Raw genomic sequence first — 21,177 nt, 5'->3', positions numbered from 1 at the left:
GTGTCTCCCTAAAACTTAGAAGCCTTAACCCCCAGTATAACTGTACGAGGAAATGAGGCCTCTGATTAAGTAAGGTTAAATGAAGTCCTAAGGGTGGGGCCCTGATCTGATTAGATTAGTGTCCTTATCAGAAGATACATCAGAACTAGTACATGCTCCTTCCCTGCTTTGATTCCATTCACCATGCAAACACTGAGGAAAGGCCATGTGAGGGCAAAGCAAGAAAGCACCTGACCACAGGTCAGGAAGAGAGCCCTCATCAGAAACCTAATTTGCTGGCACCTTGATCAGGGACTTCTAGACTCCAGAACTGTGAGAAAATAAATTTCTGTTGTTTAAACCACCTACTTGGTGGCATTTTGTTATAGCCGCTCAAGTGGACTAATATACTGCCTCAGAGTTTCTAATATATTTTACCTCCTGCCTTCTGGAACCTCGTCTCACCTCTTCTTCCTTCCTCTTTTCTCTTTCTCTACTTCCTTGCTTGTCCCTATAATTTGCCCTCCAACCACTCTAATAAAACAGATCTCCTCAAGGTCATCAGTATTACCATTTTATGCAAACCAGTGGATGTTTATCATCCTGTTTTACTGGATCCTCTGTCCCATGTTACACTATAGACCCCTCAGTTCCTGAACCTTCTACTTCCTTGGCTTTGATTTCACTACTTTCTCTATGTATTTCTCTAACTAGTTCCTCAAGATTTCTTTCCTGAGCTGCTTAAATGCTGGTGTTTCACTTGATTTTGTCCTTGGCCAAACGAGGAGTGGTATTTTCTATATAATACTCTCCTAGGGTTCTCATGGTTTAACTCTAATAATGTGCTGATGACTCTGAAATCTATCTCAGTCTTCTACAGTAGCTTTGTATATCCACATGCCTGCTGATCATGTCTACTTGGGTAGTCCACAGGAATTTTCAACTAAAGATATCTATAACACTTATCTTCCCCTGTAAACCAGCTTCTCTTTTTAAATTCTCAATCTCAGTTCATGGTGCTACTCTTTGTCTGAAGAAGAAACGTGTACTCATTCTGGGCTCTCCCCTTTTCCTTATCCACTGTTATTATTATTTTTTTCAGGTACCAGAGATCAATTAGTCATAATCTCTGGTTCATGACCTCTCTCATTATGCTAAAACCTCTGCAATAACCATATATTCCCATGGTTCCTTTTCTTCATCTAGGCACATACTTACCTTTCCCTCTTTGAAGTGCTTCTTGAGCTGCTTCTGCATGGCAATCAACTTCTTAGACTGCACCCCACTGTAGGCCAACAGCATGCCACCAAACTGCCTCTCAGTAATTTTCCCATCCACAGGGTCATTGCGTTCAAACTGGGGGGAAACACAAAACATGTTTTGGGGTCAAATGAAAAGTATTTTGACATGGAATGTGGAATGATCAACTGTTTTGGATAGCAAAAATAGTTGGTGGCCTGGTACAAGAACAGACATATATATCAATGGAACAGAATACAGAGCCCAGATATAAACCCACACATATATGGTCAATTAATATACGACAAAGAAGGCAAGATATACAATGAGGAAAAGTCAGTCTCTTCAATAACTGTTGTGGTTAAACTAGACAGCTACATGTGAGAGAATGAAACTGGATTACTCCCTAACACCATACACAGAAGTAAAGTCTAAATGGATAAAAGACCTAATATAAGACATGAAACCATAAAACTCTCATGAGAAAACATAGGCAAAATTTTCTTGAACATTAGTATGAGCAATTTGTTTCTGGACATGTCTCCCTAGGCAAGGGAAACAAAATCAAAATTAAACAAGTGGGACTACATAAAACTTGAAAGCTTCTGTACAGTAAAAGAAACCATCAACAAAACAAAAAGGCAACCTAAGTATGGGAGAATACATTGGTAAATGATAAATCCCTTAAGTTGTTAACATTCAAAATATACAAAGAACTAGTATGACTCAACACCAAAAAAACAAGTAACAAATTAAAAAATGGGCAGAGGATCAGAATATGCATTTCTCTAAAGAAATACATATGGCCAATGGGCATATGAAAAGGTGCTCCACATCATTAATCATCAGGGAAATGTAAATCAAAACCACAATGAGATATCACCTCATACCAGTTCAGAATGGTAGCTATCCAAAAGACAAGACATAACAAGCGTTGGTGAGGATGTGGAGAAAAGGGAACCCTCCTACAGTGTTGGTGGGAATGTAAACTGGCACAGCCACTGTGGAAAGCAGTATGGAGGTTCCTCAAAACACTAAAAATAGAAATACCATTTGACTCAGTAATTCCACTCCTAGGAATTTACCCAATGAAAACAAAATCTCTGACTTGAAATGCTATATGCACTCCTGTTTATTGACACATTATTTACAATAGCCAAGATATGGAAGCAACCGGTGTCCATCAGTAGTAGATGAATGGATAAAGAAGAGACATATATATACAGTGTAATATTACTCAGACACAAAAAAGATAGAAATCCTGATATTTGTGACTACTTGGATGGACTTAGAGGGTATTTTTCTAAGTGATCAGTCAGGTGGAGAAAGACAAACACCATATGATTTCACTTACATGCAGAACCTAAAAACAAAACAAAACAGAGCAAAGCAGCAATAAACTGATAGACATTGAGAAGTGACTAGTGGTTACCATGGGGGAGGCACTGGGGTGGGTGGATAAAGTAGGTGGAGGGGATAAAGAGGCACAAATCTTTTTTTTTTATTAAGGTATCACTGATATACAATCTTACGATGGTTTCACATAAACAACACTGTGGTTTCAACATTCACCCATATTATCAAGTCCTCACCGCCCCCCCATTGCAGTCACTGTCCATCAGCGTAGTAAGATGCTATAGAGTCACTACTTTTCGTCTCCATGCTGTACTGCCTTCCCTGTGACCTGCCTATATTGTGATTGTGAATCATCCCCTTCTCCCTCCCTCCCCATCCTCCCCAACCCCTTCCCTTTGGTAACCACTAGTCCCATCTCAGTGTCTGTGAGTCTGCTGCTAACAAAATCTTAATCATAATGTAAGTTAGTCAGGAGGATGAATGTACAGTACAGAGAATATAGTCAATAGTTCTGTAACATCTTTCTATGTCAACAGTAACTACACTAGTTGGGGTGAGTGTTTAATAATGTAGATAACTGTTGAATCACTATTTTGTATTCTTGAAAGCAATATAATATTGTATATCAACTATACTTAAATAAAAACATATATATATATAATATATATATATAATAAATAAAAAAGTAAATAGTTGGTGGCCAAGACTGTAATTTTGAACTACAATTCTTAACAAGATCTGAAAAAGTAATTGGAAACTGAAGATGTGGGTTCTTATGCCAGCTCTGCCACTAACTATTTATGACTGGGGAAGTCACCAGTTGCTCTGGGCCTCAATTTCCTCATGGATAAAACATAGCTGCCATAACAGTTAAATACCTTACAGGGCAGGAGCATCCTTGTGGGGATAAAAACAATGTTAAAGTTCCATTCAAATTCCTGAGTAATCAAATGATTTCACTTGTTTGTGGAGTATAATAAAGCAAAACTGAAGGAACAGAACAGCAGCAGACTCACAGACTCCAAAAAGGGACTGGCGGTTACCAAAGGGGAGCGGGTGGGGAGGGTGAGTGGGGAGGGAGGGAGAATGGGATTAAGGGGCATTATAACCAGCACACGCAATATAAGTTGGTCATAGAGAAGGCAGTACAGCATGGAGAAGACATGTAATGACTGTATAGCATCTTACTACTCTGATGGACAGTGACTGCAATGGGGTCTGGTGGTGGGGGACTTGGTAATATGGGTGAATGTTGAAACCACAATGTTGCTCATGTGAAACCTTTATAAGGTTGTATATCAATGATACCATAATTAAAAAAAAAATTCCTGAGTAATACTACTGTAGTAAATGCTCTCTGGATCTTCCTGCTATGTTCCTGCTACCAAGAGATGACTTAAAAGCTAATTATCAATTTGATCACTTATACATATGCAAGTCAGTAGTAGTAGTTCCTCAATCTGTAATTAATATTATACATTCAGGCCTTTTTAAGGGTTTCAGAGAAGAGTAATGGATTTTCAAGTGTTCCACAAAATGGTAATCAGATGCTAGGACATCAATAGAACTTGAATAAAATGTGTAGAGTACAAGATGCCTTAATTAGATAAGTTTACTTACCACAAAGCTACAGAAAAATCATTAAATATATTTAAATATGCAGATAGAAAGGTTAAATATAAAGGACCGCCTAACTAATGTAAGTAATATTAGAAAACCAAAATTTTCATTTAAAAATGGAGACAAGAAGATTATCTCAGCACCAACTGCAGTGCTAATGATATTTATAAATGCATAAATAATAAAATGGCTAAAGATAGGCCCAGAAAACAATTAGAAAGCAAAACAATTTGAAGATGGTAGAATGTCCCAGTTTTTATTGAAAAATAAGAGCTACCAGGAAACTTTCAGTTTTTTATATGGTAGGGCATACCTGTTCTCATAGGAGGGGTATACACAGACATACCGCATTGTTAAGTAAGGTCCTGGCAACAGACAATTCCTGGGTGTCTGTGTAGCATTATGTTAGTCACTACGGTGTACAGGAAAAAAAGAGAAGGTTCAGTTTCCGTCCTTAGGGACTTCACCATCTTAGGGAGATAATACACGTGAGACATAAAATAAGTTGATATGTAATCAAGAGTGCAATTCTCTTTCAACTCTCATTTCTTTAGTTAGCTTGGTAAGTTGATAAACTTAGTTTCCTCGCTGTGTGGGTGAGCAAGACATAAGAACTACATTTTAACAACAGCAGACATTTATTGAACATGCACTATCGGCCAGGTACTTCACCCACATATTCCTTCATTTAGTCAGAGTAACAACAATATAGAGACATTCTCGGCTCCATTTTACAGATGAGAACACTGAGACAACATGAATTTGCATGTAACAGAGCTGGGATTCAAACATCCCTCTCTGGACTCAAATACTAATCTCAATATCACACTTTCATTTTTCTAAGCAGTGGAACATATTCATCCTACAGGACAGCACTACATTGTTTTGGTTAAGTATACAGTGATGGGCTTAAGCATATTTAAGTGAGAAGCAACTACTTCCAAAGAAATCATCATCATCAATATTAAGTGAAGCCTTTTTTTTTAACGGAGCCACTTAATATTTCATGTTTGTCACATCATCACTTTTACAGAGCTGATTAATTTTTGACAATATTAAAAGTTTCCAGGATTCAGTTTAACTCAGATTTATAGTTCAATTTACCATCTTAGAACAAAATGGAGGACTGGTAAGAATTTTGCAACTGGGAATACTTTCTGCAAAGTTTAAATCAGAGTTTCACTGAAATGTGATAGCCAGGAAAAAGCTGGACATGCATAGTTCATCTACAGGCTTCCTCAAGGCAAGTGAAATGAAGCGGTGGCCCCTGATTTCCAAGCCAGGGCTTTAACCATTCAGGGCACTCAGTTTATCCTTATCTGGGGGTTCTCACAGCTGTGGAGAAATCCCATCCATCTGAATCAGATGAGTTTTAAGCGTTATCCCACAAGATAGATTCAATGTTGAAATGTTTCTTGTTCATAACGTTGGTGGTGGTGGCGGCTTCTTCAAGGTTTATGAAAGGCCTGTATTTGTCTGTTCTCCAAGGGACATTAAGCTCTCCTCTGTTATGTTTGAAAGACAGTAAAGACAATTTCTTGTAGAGAGACCAAAGTAACAATTTCAATGCCCAAATTAGCATTTTTACTAATCTTCTTTGAAACCTTAGACTTGCCTTTTGGCAATGAGTTCTAGTATTATTGTTAGTATTTTTATGTGGTTGAAAGGGCTTCAGAACTATGAAGTTCAGCTCCCTGAAGTATGGCCCACTTCACAGTTTACTACTTTCACTGTAATTTGATTTTGGGCAATACCTCTTCTTACAGGTTTGTAGGCTCTTCTGAGGCAAGACTGTCTTATTTCTGAGATCTTAAACATGGCTGGAGGAAGCAGGGGAAAGCTGATTCTCTTTACACATAAAATGCTAATGGAAACCAATATGAACTAATGTGCTATTCAGTCAATATTTATTAATTGAGGACCCACTATGCTAAAGCTAGGGAGCTTTGAGGGCAGCCTCTCAAGGACCTGCACTGGGGCTAAATTTTCCAGGGTAGCAGCTAGACATCATGTGGCTCTAGGGATGAAGTGTGCATCTTAGGCCTACATGATCCTGTGGGTACACATAATCCCCAAGATCATGAAATAGAGAAAGACATAAATTATTACAATGTTATCACAATGTAGAATGTTTCTGTCTTGCTTGAAGGTTTCAGCTCTGGGCAAGGTCACTCTGGATTCAGTGAGACTGAGAAATGACAATGGTACATTCTTGGGGTAAAAAGGTTTATATCCAGCTTTATTCTTATGGCAGTAGATTGACCACTAGGATCCTGTCTGCATCCAGCAAGTCTGCAGGTTCATAATCCACCTCTGTCTCTGCCTCCCGCAAGAGCACTGGGCAGAACTTTTTATACTGTGACTCAGTCAATAATGGCTCATTGCCGACGGGTGTGGAAACATTAGCCTAGCAATAGGCCAGTTACATCATCAAGTAGTTGAGGGTCAGGTGAGGATCCTGGCCATAGGAACTTCCATTTCCCCCACACTTCTAATTGTATATTTGGAAGCAATTCAAATGATTAGCTTATGGCTTACTTAGCCAACTGTTGATAAAGCCTCTTATGTTCCTCTTACATGACAATTCAGAAATTCCACTCTATTTGATTCTGTGGCATATAACATGTGCATTCCAGCCCACCACCCATCATTTGCACTGTTTTTCTGTGTTTAAGAGGAGAGTTGAGCAACCTGGTATTTTCTCTTCTGCAGCCATTGCCACTTTCTCAAATGGATACAAGCTGTTGGCTTCCTGTTGTTCCCTAGGGAGCTGCAGGGCAGGCAAAGGGGCCAGAGGAGAGGAGCCAAAAAACTGTCTGCAAGATTTTTCCTGGCTTCCTGTCCATATTGTGCCTTATTCCCATCCCTGCCCCTTGTTGAGAAGAAGGGACAGACAGATGGTGTACATATATCTAGATGAAATGGTTTAAGACATATGGGAAGCCAGGAAGGGAAGAAAACATGTATTATGAACAGAGACCAAAAATAAGATTAGAAAAGGAGTACAAGAAAAAAGAAATCACTATCTACAAATGGATTTTGATTTATTAAGGACTTCTGAAGCTAATATATTCCAACAAATGTAAACTTCAACCCTATTCTTTCATAGTTATCTTTCAAGAGATTTTGTCTATCTCCTATAGTAAATCCTACCCTTACACAAGTATTTCAGAATAATTTTCTTGATAGGCTTTTTCTAGTTTCAGAACCACACAATGCAAGTAATGTGCAGTAATCTCAAGCCACTGAGCTGAACACATACATTTTTCAATTTGACAATATTTGGCTTTTGAGATCTTAACCATGACACTGCTGCTTCTACCAGGAGTCTCAGAGCAACTGTCTGTCATGCCCATCATAAGGAAAAATGACTACAGGCAAAGCTCTCTACTATAAACCCACCCAGTGTGCATGACATATGCACATCATAGCTTTGAATGTGAAATCTATGTTTCTAAGATTGGCAGGGGACATTGAAGAGTCCCAGGTCAAATTGCTTGGAGCCTGAATTTTCTTGGTATTTAAATATAAGATGCTTCTCCACTGTCAACACTAGCATGGTGGTCATTTGGCTAACTAGTGAGCTGAGGAAGAAGGCTCACAATTTGGGATGGAGACAAAATAGTTCAGTGCCCTCAGCAAGGGCCAAAACAGTCCAGCAGAGTTGGGGACCATGAGATTATAGATTATCAAACTAAGCAGCTAGATTTTTCTACTTCAAATCCAAGGATACTTTCCATTTTAAAATTGTTTTTAAGAAAGTTCAGACTAGTGATTAAATCAAGTGACTAAATGATATGAGTACCAATTATATAGTTAGATCAGGAAAAGTTTAGCTTTTCAGTCTAATAGTTAAAACCAGGAAGATACAAGACTGATGCACAAACTTATTAAATAATAATAATCAGGTTGTGTGTGTATACATTTATTAAAACATCATTGATATAGAATCTTATGATGATTTCACATAAACAACACAGTGGTTTCAACATTCACCCATATTATCAAGTCTTCACTGTCTCCAATTGAGGTCACTGTCTATCAGAGTAGTAAGATGTTATAGAGTCATTATTTGTCTTCTCTGTACATATTGCCTTCCTTGTGACGTGCCTATACTGCGATTGTGAATTATAGTGTCCCTTAATCCCCTTCTCCCTTCCCAACCCCTCCCTTTTGGTAACCACCAGTCCCTTCTTGGTGCCTGTGAGTCTACTGCTTTTTTGTTCCCTCAATTTTGCTTTTTTTTAATATTCCACAAATAAGTGGAATCATATGGTATTTGTTTTTCTCTGCCTGGCTTATTTCACTAAGCATAATACCCTTTAGTTCCATCCATGCTATTGCAAATGGCAGGATTTCTTTTCTTTTTGTGGCTGAATAATATTCCATTCTATATATGTACCACCTCTTCTTTATCCATTCATTTATTGATGGACACTAGGGTTGTTTCCATATCTTGGCTATTGTAAATAGTGCTGCAATAAACATAGGGGTGCATATGTCTTTTTCAAACTGGGCTGCTGCATTCTTAGGGTAAATTCCTGGGAGTGGAATTCCCAGGTCAAATAGTATTTCTATTTTTAGTTTTTTGAGGAACCTCCATATTGCTTTCTGCAATGGTTGAACCAATTTAATTCCCACTAGCAATGTAGGAGGGTCCCCCTTTCTCCGCAGCCTCACTAGCATTTGTTGTTTGTCTTTTGGATATCGGCCATCCTAACTGGTATGAGGTGATATCTCACTGTGATTTTTATTTGTATTTCCCTGATATTTAGCAATGAGGAGAATCTTTTCATGTGCCACAAATGGTTTATTTGACTGAGGTCACGGAAAAACATTTCAGTTCTGGAACAAAGGGTTTCAAAATTTGATAAGTTTTGGTTGTATTCATGGAAGATACTGTATTAAAGTGACAAAGAACATGTGCTTTAGAATCCATTGAACTGGATCCAAATTCTGGCTTGAATCCATACTTGCTGCTGTGACTTCAAGCTTGGCTTAAGCCCTCTGAGGCTTCAAAATCTTTCCACCAAAAAGTGGAGATAATATTTACAACCTCAAAGTGTTGTAAAGACTCAAAGTCATAATATATGTAAAAAAAATTAGCACAGAGTTTGGTGCACAGTGAGCATTCAATAAATGTATCACCTTGGTATCATTTCTCAGGAAGATAAAGCCTCAATTGATTATTCTGTTCTTAGTAGGTAGTAATTAAGCTCAATCACTATTTGTCATTTTCATAATTGCTTTTGCCCAGTCTTTGCTTACAGAATACTACATTCGCATTTGAAGAGCAGGAAAAGTAGACACATGTTTTATTTATTATTAAACACATTAAAATAATTTCAAGATTATACTACTTAGACTTGGCTGAAGAAAAACACCAACTTAATAAGTCCTATACCGTGGCCATATAGTACCAGACAGAAAACGTGCCTAAAGGAGGTGCTCAACAAATATGTATTGAGTGAACACACACAGAATTTTCTGAATTAATTAATTTCTGAATTCACTGCTTTTCTAAATTAATGAATTCAGAAAATTAACTCACAACACTCCATCCTACTGTTGAGGGTATTTTTTACCTGAGGCAAGGATTACCTTTCCATTTTTCATTTAATTATATCTACTTTCATAAAGGTAATCTCTACAAGGATACTCTTGAGAATGTCATTCATTACAGCTAATCAGTAGCATATCTGAGTGTTTCCTACTGTCAGGTGCTATCCTAGGAATTTACCTTAAGTAATTTTCACAATGATCTATAACAAGCACTATTATCATTCTATTTTATAGACAAGGAAACACAGGCAGAGAGAAGTAAAGTAACTTGCCCACAGTTAATCTGGGGAGAAATTTCTCTCTGGTCTCAGTCAGAAGGGTTGATTTGTACTTATCTTAAAGGCACCCTGAATCATGTTTCCCTTTTTATCCTGTTTACTGGAAACTTACAGTCAAGTTTGTGGCCCACCTCTAATAAGAAAGGAGACTTTACCATTTCTATTTTTCATAATAACTTTACTCCTGGCTTTCTCTTATCTTCTTTCTTCTTTTAGTTTTCTCTTATTTCTTAGCAAGGCTTAATTTACTTTTGTCTCACTGAATGTATTCTTTAAGGCTTCAACTACTTTCTTGAACAAGGCAGGCATTAAAAAATGGTGTGGACAGTTTCAGTTTTGGGTCACAATAAATACCACCACTGGGATAAACTATTTCTGTAAATATCTTTTCATTATTATTTTTTGGATTTATTGCTAAAAATGGAATTATGAAATAAAAATCTATAGGTTCTTTAAACTTTTTAAATTAAGAAATATTCGGTATATACAAAATAATATACATAGTAGACAAGTTGTAAAGCATGATAATTAAAAAAAATTCATCATGAACCTATCACTAATCTGAGAGAGGAGGCATTTGCAAAATGGTTTAGCTCAGCCCCATCTCCTCTTAGAGGTACTCACCACCTAGTTTCTATTGCCTTATTTTAAAAAATTTTAAAACATGTTTGTGCCCATAAACAATATATGTTATTGCTTATTTCTTATTTTTGAGCTCTATATGTTATCATACTGAAATTCTTCTTCCTCAATTTGCTTTTTTCAATCAACATTATATTTCTAAGATTTATCCATGTTGATACATTTAAGAGTGCTTCATTCATTTTTACTGTTACAGATTTCTATTGTTTGAAAATACCACTTATTTAATCGTTTTCCTATGAATGGATTATCTGAGTTATTGCCAGCTTTTGTTATTATGAACAATGCTGTTATGAACATCCTTCCATCAGTGTTCTGCTGAGGCAAGAATCAGAGTTCCAAGTCTAGGGTATGTATATAGAAGTGGACCCGCTTGTTTATCAAGATAATATCCAATTATTTTTCCAAAAGAATTCACACCACTATTTTTTATCAGCTACATATAAGAGCTTTCATTGCTTCACATCTTCACCAGCACTTCATATTTTCAGACTTTTTATTTTTTCCCACACTAGTTTGTGTAAAAATGGTAGGTATAAACTCTAGCGCTTTTGGTACATACTATCAAATTGATTTCCAGAAAGATATGTCAATTTATAATTCTAAAGCATATAGTAATACTCATTTCTCAGTACACTGGACAACACCAAGTATCATAAAAAAAAAATCTATGCTAGAGGAAAAATGTCAACTTATTTTAATCTATATTTCTTTGATTACTAGGGAGGCTGACCATTTTTCTAACATGTATGCTGCCCATTTCTATTTCTTCCTCTGAATTTTGTATGTTCTTCACTTATTTTTTAATAGAAATGCTGATATTTACCTTATTAATTTTCAGATTAAAAGTATTTCCTTTTATTAATATATACAGTGCATTTTTTTTGTTCAGTTTGCCCTTCTTTTATGTCTAAATTTATTTTTTGTATGTAAGTTTTAAATCTTTTCATGGTAAAATGAATGCATCTTTTTCTTTGTGAATTGCTACACTGGCTCAAATCTAGATTTATAGTCTCCTCATTTTAAAAACAAGAAACATAAGTTAAAATATTAAAATATATTCCTCAATTTTAATCAATTAAATGATTAAGAACTCATAACAAAAAGGCAGATCATCAACTTTGTTATAAAAAGACTTCTACAGTCTGCTGACATTTTAGGTAGTCTGAATTTTTTTGGAATTTAGACTAAAATGGGGTCATTTAAGCCTAATTTAACCAGATAGTCTCTTTATTGAAGGGATATTCTCAAGTAAATTCAATCCAGTTAACTTCCTTTTTTTTTTTTTTTTGGTTAAAGATACATAATTGACTATAAGCCACGAAGAAAGTGGGCAAAAATAGTTTGGGTCCAAAGTAAAGAAGGTGTAAAAGCGCTATTATACAACTTGGAAAACATACTTGGTATTCTATCTAATTTCTGCTTTCTATTCTATTCTATTCTATTCTATTCTAAATCACAGCACCGTGAAAAAACCTGTCTTGCACTATATATTCCTTTGAGATTTGAGGTCCATCATTATTCAGAGTTCAAGGATATTCTTCTTTTTCATGTGAAATCACAAGACTTTTGCAAACAGAAAGACTATCTACTGGAAAAAAATACAAAACTCCAATTTTAGGATATAAGAACAAAGGACCAACCATAGTAGGAAAGCAAAGTGCTATTTTCTCTCACCTGAGTGTTATTTTGTTTTCCTCTGACTTCATCATTTCTGTAGATAACTCTCTGGGATCTACTGTCTGGTGATAATACAACATATATCCATACTGTTTCTTTTTCCTAGCACTGATAATACACCATTATCAACACAATAAAGGTAAAAAACTATATGATAGATAGAAAGAGAAGAGAAGGACAGACAGAAAAAAAGAAAAGAAAAAAAAAGTGAGGAAATTAAAAACCAAGTCAAATAACTTTGAAAAGCAATCTTGGGGACAGAGACAAAATTTTCTTCTTGTTACCATTTTCAAATGAGAATATGGGTAATTTCCTCCATTACCATAATGGGAGAAAACTCTCCAAGCCAGTAGATAGTAATCACTGGCAAACGATCAAAATACCAGAACTTGCCTAATAAAGGCAAGGAGAGGGTGTACATTTTTACTGGGCCCCAGCATGATACAAATTAGCTATCGACTCACTAAAATATTCAATATAAATTCCTCAGGCTGTGTTGCTCATGTGCCTAATGCTTTTTTCATAGTTATAAAATATAAACATAAAAGCCTTTCCACAGCAAAGGGAATCCAAAGACTTTAAGACATTCTGTATCCAAAGTAGCCTTTCATCAGCTATGAAAGGAATTGGAACACCTTATGGCTCTAGAGAAAGATTTGTTTTATGCAAAGCATTTGGGTTTTTCTTTACATTAATATTTCCTGCCTGGGATGCTGTCCTCCTTATTTACCTGTATGACCACTGCCCTTTCTTGAACTTAATTTCTTCTTTTTAATTTTTCATTTTTTTATTAAGGTATCATTGATATACACTCTTATTAAGGTTTCACATGAAAAACACTGTGGCTACTACATTCAACCATATTATCAAGTCCCCTCCATACCCCATGGAAGTCACTGTCCATCAGTGTACAAAGAGGCCACAGAGTCACTACTCGTCTTCTCTGTGCTACACTGTCTTCCCTATGACCCACCCCACACCATATGTATCAATCATGATACCCTCAATCTCCTCTCCCTCTTCCCCACCCTCTCCCCCCGCCCCCCTTTGGTAACCACAGTCCCTTCTTGGAGTCTGTGAGTCTGCTGCTGTTCCTTCAGTTTTCCTTCGTTGTTACACTCCACAAATGAGGGAAATCATTTGGTATTTGTCTTTCTCTGCTTGGCTTATTTGACTAATACCCTCTAGCTCCATCCTCCAAGCTACCCTCTAGCTTGCATCCATGTTGCAAATGGTAGGACTTATTTTCTTCTCATGGCTGAATAGTACACAATTGTGTATATGTAGCACATCTTCTTTATCCATTGATATACTGATGGACACTTAGGTTGCTTCCATATCTTGGCTATTGTAAATAGTGCTGTAATAAACACAGAGGTGCATACATCTCTTTGAATCTGAGATCTTGCTTTCTTTGGGTAAATTCCTAGGAGTGGAATTCCTGGGTCAAATGGTAATTCTATGTTTAGTTTTTTGAGGAACCTCCATATTGCTTTCCACAATGGTTGAACTAGCTTGCATTCCCAACAGCACTGTAGGAGGGTTCCCCTTTCTCCACATCCTCACCAGCACTTGTTGTTCCTAGTCTTTTCGATGTTGGCCATCCTAACTGATGTGAGGTGATATCTCATTGTGGTTTTGATTCGCATTTCCCTTATAATTAGCGATGTGGAGCATCTTTTCATGTGCCTGTTGGCCATCTAAATTTCTTCTTTGGAGAACTGTTGGTTCATATCTTCTGCTCATTTTTTAATTGGGTTATTTGCTTTTTGGGTGTTGAGGCATGTGAGTTCTTTATATATTTTGGAGGTTAACTCTTTGTTGGATATGTCATTCACGAATATATTCTCCCATACTGTAGGATGCCTTTTTGTTCTACAATGGTGTCCATTGCTGTACAGAAGCTCTTTAGTTTGATGTAGTCCCATTTGTTCATTTTTGCTTTTGTTTCCCTTGCCTGAGGAGATGCGTTCAGGAAAAAGTTGCTCATGTTTATATTCAAGAGATTTTTGCCTATGTTTTCTTCTAATAGTTTTAGGGTTTCATGAGTTACATTCAGGTCTTTGATCCATTTCGAGTTTACTTTTGTGTATGGAGTTAGAGAATAATCCAGTTTCATTCTCTTGAATGTAGTTGTCAAGTTTTACCAACACCAGTTGTTGAAGAGGCTGTCATTTCCCCATTGTATGTCCATGGTTCCTTTATCATATATTATTAATTGACTATATATGCTTGGCTTTATATCTGGGCTCTCTATTCTGTTCCATTGGTCTATGGGTCTGTTCTTGTGCCAGTACCAAATTGTCTTGATTACTGTGGCTTTGTAGTAGAGTTTGAATCTGCAGATTGCTTTAGGCAGGATGGCCATTTTGACAATATTAATTCTTCCAATCCATAAGCATAGGATGTATTTCCATTTACTGGTGTCTTTAACTTTTCTCATGAGTATCTTACAGTTTTCAATCCTTAGTTAGGTTTATTCCTAGGTATTTTATTCTTTCTGATGTAATTGTGAATGCAATTGTTTTCTGGTTTCTCTTTCTGCTACTTCATCATTAGTGTATAGGAATGCAACAGTTTTCTGTGTATTGATTTTGTATCCCCCAATTTTTGTGAATTCAGTTATTAGTTCTAGCAGTTTCAGGGTGGATTCTTCAGGGATTTTTATGTACAATATCATGTCATCTGCAAATAGTGACAATTTAACTTCTTCCTTACCAATCTGGATGCCTTTTTGCCTTTGTGTTGTCTGACTGCCATGACTAGGACCTCCAGTACTATGTTGAATAACAGTGGAGAGAGTGGGCATCCTTGTCTTGTTTCCGTTCTTAAAGGAAAAGCTTTCAGCTTTTTGCTGTTAAGTATGATGTTGGCTGTGGGTTTGACAGATCTGCCTTTATTATGTTGAGGTACTTGCCCTCTATACCCATTTTGTTTGAGAGTTATTATCATGAATGGATGTTGAATTTTGTCAAATGCTTTTTCAGCATCTCTGATCATGTGGTTTTTGTCCTTCTTTTTGTTGATGTGGTGTATGATGTTGATGGATTTTCAAATACTGTACCACCACTCTTGCATCCCTGGAATAAATCCTACACTTGATCATGATGAATCATCTTTTTGATGTATTTTAAAATTTGGTTTGCTAATATTTTGTTCAGTATTTTTGCATCTATGTTCATGAGGGATATTGGTCTTTAATTTTTTTGTGTGTGTGGTGTCTTTGCCTGGTTTGGTATTAGAGTGATGCTGGTCTCACAGAATGAGTTTAGAAGTATTCCCTCCTTTTCTACTTTTTGGAAAACTTTAAGGAGGATGGGTATTAGGTCTTCACTAAATGTTTGATAAAATTCAGTGGTGAAGAAATCTGGTGCAGGAATTTTATTCTTGAGTAGTTTTTTGATTACCAATTCAATTTCATTGCTGGTAATTGATCTGTTCAGATTTTCTGTTTTTTCCTGGGTCAGCCTTGGCAAGTTGCATTTTTCTAGAAAGTTGTCCATTTCTTCTAAGTTATCCAGTTTGCATATAATTTTTTATAGTATTCTCTCATAATTCTTTGTATTTCTGATTCTGTTTATGTGTGTAGACTCTATTTTTTTCTTGATAAATCTGAGTAGGGGTTTATCTATTTTGTTCATTTTCTTGAAGAAGCAGCTCCTGCTTTCGTTGATTTTTTCTATTGTTTTATTCTTCTAGATTTTATTTATGTCTGCTCTAATTTTTATTATGTCCCTCCTTCTACTGACTTTGGGCCTCATTTGTAGTTCTTTTTCTAGTTTCATTAATTGTGAGTTTTGACTGTTCATATGGGATTGTTCTTCTTTTCTGAAGTAAGCCTGTATTGTAATATACTTCCTTCTTATCATGGCCTTCACTGTGTCCCACAGATTTTGTGGTGTTGAGTTATTGTTGTTATTTGTCTCCATATATTGCTTGACCTCTGTTTTTATATGGTCATTGTTCCACTGATTATTTAGGAGCATGTTGTTAAGCCTCCATCTGTTTATGGGCTTTTTTGTATTCTTTATGTAATTTATTTCTAGTTTTCATACCTTTATGGTCTGAGAAGCTGGTTGGTACAATTTCAATCTTTATGAATTTTCTGAGGCTCTTTTTGTGGCCTAGAATATGATCTATTCTTGAAAATGTTCCATGTGCACTTGAGAAGAATGTATATCCTGCTGCTTTTGGATGGAGTGTTCTGTAGAGGTCTCTTAGGTCCACCTGTTCTAATATGTTGTACAGTGCCTCTGTCTCCTTACTTATTTTCTGTGTGGTTGATCTGTCCTTTGGAGTGAGTGGAGTGTTGAAGTCTCCTAAAATGAATATATTGCATTTTATTTTCCCCTTTAATTATGTTTGCATTTGTTTCACATATGTAGGTCCTCCTATGTTGGGATAGACATTTATAATAGTTATATCAGTCTTGTTGGACTGACCCTTTTATCATTATGTAATGTCCTTCTTTGGACTCTTATTATTTTCTTTGTTTTGAAGTCTGTTTTCTCTGATACAAGTACTGTAACTCCTGCTTTTTTCCCCTTATTAGTTGCATGAAATATCTTTCCATCCCTTCACTTTTAGTCTGTGTATGTCTTTGGGTTTGAAGTGAGTCTCTTATAGGCAGCATATAGACGGTCTTATTTTTTAACCATTCAGTGACTCTATGTCTTTTGATTGGTACATTCAGACCATTTACATTTAGAGTGATTATCGATAGGTATGTACTTATTGCCACTGCAGGCTTTAGATTCGTGGTTACCAAAGTTCAAGGGTAACTTCCTTACTATTTAACAGTGTAACTTAACTCACTTAGTATACTATTACAAACATACTTTAAAGGTTCTTTTTTTTCTCAATTTTTATATATTAGGTATCATTTTCTGTACTCTTTGTCTATCCCTTGACTGACTTCGGGGGTAGTTGATTTGATTTGGCATCTGCTTAGTAATTAATTGGTCTACTTTCTTTACTGTGGTTTTAGTTCATCTGGTGACAGCTATTTAGTCTTAGGAACACTGCTATCTAGAGCAGTCTGTCCAAAATACACTGTAGAGATGGTTTGTGGGAGGTAAATTCTCTCAGCTTTTGCTTATCTGGAAATTGTTTAATCCCTCCTTCAAATTTAAATGAATATCTTTCTGGGTAGAGTATTCTTGGTTCAAGTCCCTTCTGCTTCATTGCATTAAATATATCATGCCACTCCCTTCTGGCCTGTAAGGTTTCTGCTGAGAAGTCCGATGATAGCTGGATGGGTTTTCCTTTGTAGGTGATCTTTTTTCTCTCTCTCTGGCTGTTTTAATATTCTGTCCTTATCCTTGATCTTTGCCATTTTAATTATTATACATCTTGTTGTCTTCCTTGGATCCCTTGTGTTGGGAGATCTGTGCACCTCCATGGCCTGAGAGACTATCTCCTTCCCTAGAATGGGTAGTTTTCAGCAATTACCTCCTCAAACACACTTTCTATCCTTTTTCTCTGTCTTCTTATTCTGGTTCCCCTATAATGCAAATATTGTTCCATTTGGATTTGTCACGCAGTTCTCATATTCTTTCTTTCCTAAAGATCCTTTTTTCTCTCTGTGCCTCGGCTTCTTTGTATTCCTGTTCTCTAGTTTCTATTTCACTTACTGTTTCCTCTACTACATCTAATCTGCTTTTAAATCATTTCATTGTATGTTTTATTTCAGATACTGAATTCTTCAATGTTTGTATCTCATTCCTGAATTCCTCTCTGAGTTCTTAAATATTTTTCTGTAGCTCCATGAGCATGTTTATGATTTTTATTTTGAAATCTCTTTCAGGAAGATTGATAAGTTCAGTTTCACTTGGCCCACTTTCTGGTGTTTGTGGGATTTTGGTTTGAACCAGGTTCCCCTTACATTTCATATTTGTAGGTGGTGTCCTCTAGTGCCCAAATGCTCTACTCTCTGGAGCTGCTCTACCCCTGGAGCGATGGAAGGGTTTGCAGGCAAGTCACGTTGGTGCCTGTTGGGAAGAAAGTGCTGTTTCTTGCTTCTCCACTGCAGTGCCTGTTTCTACTGCTAGCGCCCGTGTGCTGAGCACATAGGTAGAAGCCTCTATGCTTTGCACTTGTAGCTGCTATAGCAGGGTCTCCCTCTAGCTGGCCTGGCACAATGGTGAGGTCATCTGGTTTTTGAGCTGGTGCCTGCTGGGAGAAAGGTGCAGCAGGCTGCAAATCATGGTGGGGGGCCTTGGAGCTGCATAGCTAGCCAGGCGGATGGAGTGCTTGAAGCTCCTGAAAGTTCCCAACCTCCTGGGCAGAGTGTTCCCAGACAATTTTGTCCACCTATCCTTTCTCCTGAGCAGCAAGCTCCATGAAATCCTTGCCCCTTTGGCAGCCCTCTCACTGTTAGGAAGTCTCTCAGACTGCCTGCCTTTTTGGTCCTTGAGCTGCCAATTGTGGATATGTGTTTTCCAGAAGCCATTGGAATCTCCATCTCTCCAAGTATTCTGCCTGTCTTAGCTTTCCAACCCCGCTAATCTCCAGAGCACCATGTAATGTAGGTTTGTGCTCCCAGAGCGGATCTCTAGGGCTGGGTGTTCAGCAGTCCTAGGCCTCCAGCCCCTCCCTTTTCTGTTTCTCTTCCTCCTGCTGGTGAACTCAGGTGTGGCAAGGGCTTGGGTCCCTCTGGATCACAGCTTTGGTACTTTACCCTTTTCCTTGAGGTCTGCTGTTTTCCCCATGGGTAGGCAGTCTGCTACAGCCTTCTTTCCCATTGCTCTTTCAGGATTAGATGTATTTATTATATTTTCATATATATGGTCTTGGGAGGAGGTTTCTGTCTCACCTCTCATGCCGCCATCTTTAAGCCTCTTCTTGAACTTAATTTATTAATGGCCCTACAGATGATCCCAAAACACATTCAACTTCCCTTTCTCTTCTGAGTTCTTTATAGTACGTAAGGTCTGGACCTCATAAAAGAGTATGCTTTGCATTATATTACCCATGAGTTACTGAAAGTACCTCTATTTCTCTTATAACATTGCACACTTTTTGAGGGAACAGTCTGCCTTGTATTTTTCCTGTGTTATACATACCTAGAGCTGGGCCACATAGCATGTGCGTAATAAACAATTTTGGTTGACTGATTAAATCTCTGCCTTATTCATAAGACTCATCTACCAATTCCGTTTTTGCCATCTAGTAGGAGCACAAGACACACTTTCTAGCCTACACTCTTGAATATGTAAGGAGAGATGTGCCCCTTCTTTAGAACTGATCATTATTCCCAGAGGTTAATAAATCCTAAAGTTGCCCCTAGAGTTTCAAGGATATCAGTTGTGGGCTCTGCCATGAAGCTCCATTTGCTATTTTATTTGATTTGTCTTATATATAAAATTTCTCAATAATTTTTAGCTCACATGTAACAAGCTAAAAGAAACAACAAAAACAGGCAGGCAAACCAACAGGTGCACAGTAGGATGCAGACAATACAGGCAATGTCAGAATCTTCAGGCCAAAACAATTGTACTCAGAGAGTCTGAAACTCTCCTGGAATGATAATTTAGGTGAGAAGAGCAGGTACATTTATTCATTCAAGTGAAAAACCACAAAAACCCATTAGTAAAGTTTCCCTTCCTCTGCCAATTGATATTAGAAAACTACCATTATCAATTTTCATAAAATTCAAGCCAGGGTGGATATCAAAAAATCATTATCATCTCACTTCAGTCCATTAGGAAAATGAGAATATTTTGATAAAACAGAGACCCACCTATCTAAATTAAAGTCAGAATTGTAGTATCTATGCTCAGCTGAAGATATTTGTTGGAGTCTTTTTGTTCAGCCTTTTCTCACTGAAATTCTAGCTTGATAGCCTTTGAGAAATACTTTATGCAGCACTATATACTTGCTGTTCTGGCTCTCTGGAAGGATTAGTATATTCTTCCTACATTCATTTCAGAGGTCTTGATTATTTGGGAAATATAAATGAAGCCAGTATATTTCAGTGGCAAGCGTGTAGATAGAATTTGTAATCAGATTCAGTTGGATTTGGTTTTTCTTGGTTACTTACCAACTGTGAACTCCTGGGCAATCTATCTAAGCCTTGGTTCTCTCATTTGTAAAATGGGTATAATGACAGTAGTTTTTCTTGGGATTATAGTGTGTTAAATTAGAGAACACATGAAGTGATCACTCTAATCTTTTTCTAAGATGTACTTACTTATTTTTTTCAAGTATTTAATACCTCTGAAATTAACATGCTTCTTACAATAACTGTTGGTTAGGCAGCAGTTGTGACACTGCTGTCACTGCCTATGTAAGTATATGAAAGCTGGCAGAAAGGGTGTTAATAACTTAGCAGAAAATCCTAGGTAACAGTGGAGTACTCCTTTAAGAAATGCTGCGTTATCAATGCTCTCGATGGCTCAAAGGACAATAATTGTGTAGAAAAACACAAACACTCATGATTCAGAGTCAAAAGTAAATTCAGAACAGTTGGACTCTGAATGGGAAGAAGTTTTAGACCAATTTATTTTGCTTAGAATTTCCTTTTAGGTATGTATAAGAATAGCATAGCATAAAAACATAAACTTAAAGGAGTATTTTAATGGGTATTATTTTTAGTGTAAAGAAGTATTTTTGTCATGGTTTACATTATTTTTTCCTTCTAGTAATACATAAATAATGCATTTTACTAATGTTTGTGTTTTAGATTCAGTGAAATATGGTAATACAATGCCTAGTACATATTAAGAGCTCACAAAATGGTAGCAATTTATAACAATAAACAGTAGCTACAAATAATTTTTGAATCAACTTGCCTCTGTTAACTTCAGCTCTGTTTAGAGAG

The 21,177-nt window shown here is 36.8% G+C and overlaps 1 protein-coding gene across 3 annotated transcripts in view; it reads right to left on the bottom strand.

Moving 5' to 3' along the window:
- Positions 1–21,177, bottom strand: part of MICU1 (mitochondrial calcium uptake 1) — a 239,911-nt gene that overhangs the window by 42,186 nt on the left and 176,548 nt on the right. For all 3 annotated transcript variants that reach the window (XR_012133183.1, XR_012133182.1, XM_036998795.2), the window contains exon 9: positions 1,198–1,335. Coding sequence is in view for 1 of the 3 variants with exons in the window: in XM_036998795.2 (XP_036854690.1) it covers positions 1,198–1,335 (138 nt within the window). In the remaining 2 variants the exon portion in view is untranslated. The remainder of the gene's footprint in view (positions 1–1,197; positions 1,336–21,177) is intronic.

Source organism: Manis javanica, chromosome 7 (genome assembly GCF_040802235.1).
Source record: "Manis javanica isolate MJ-LG chromosome 7, MJ_LKY, whole genome shotgun sequence".
NCBI classification, from domain to species: Eukaryota; Metazoa; Chordata; class Mammalia; order Pholidota; family Manidae; genus Manis; species Manis javanica.
The sequence above is the reverse complement of the archived record's forward strand: the minus strand, read 5'-3'. Positions and strand labels throughout refer to the sequence as shown.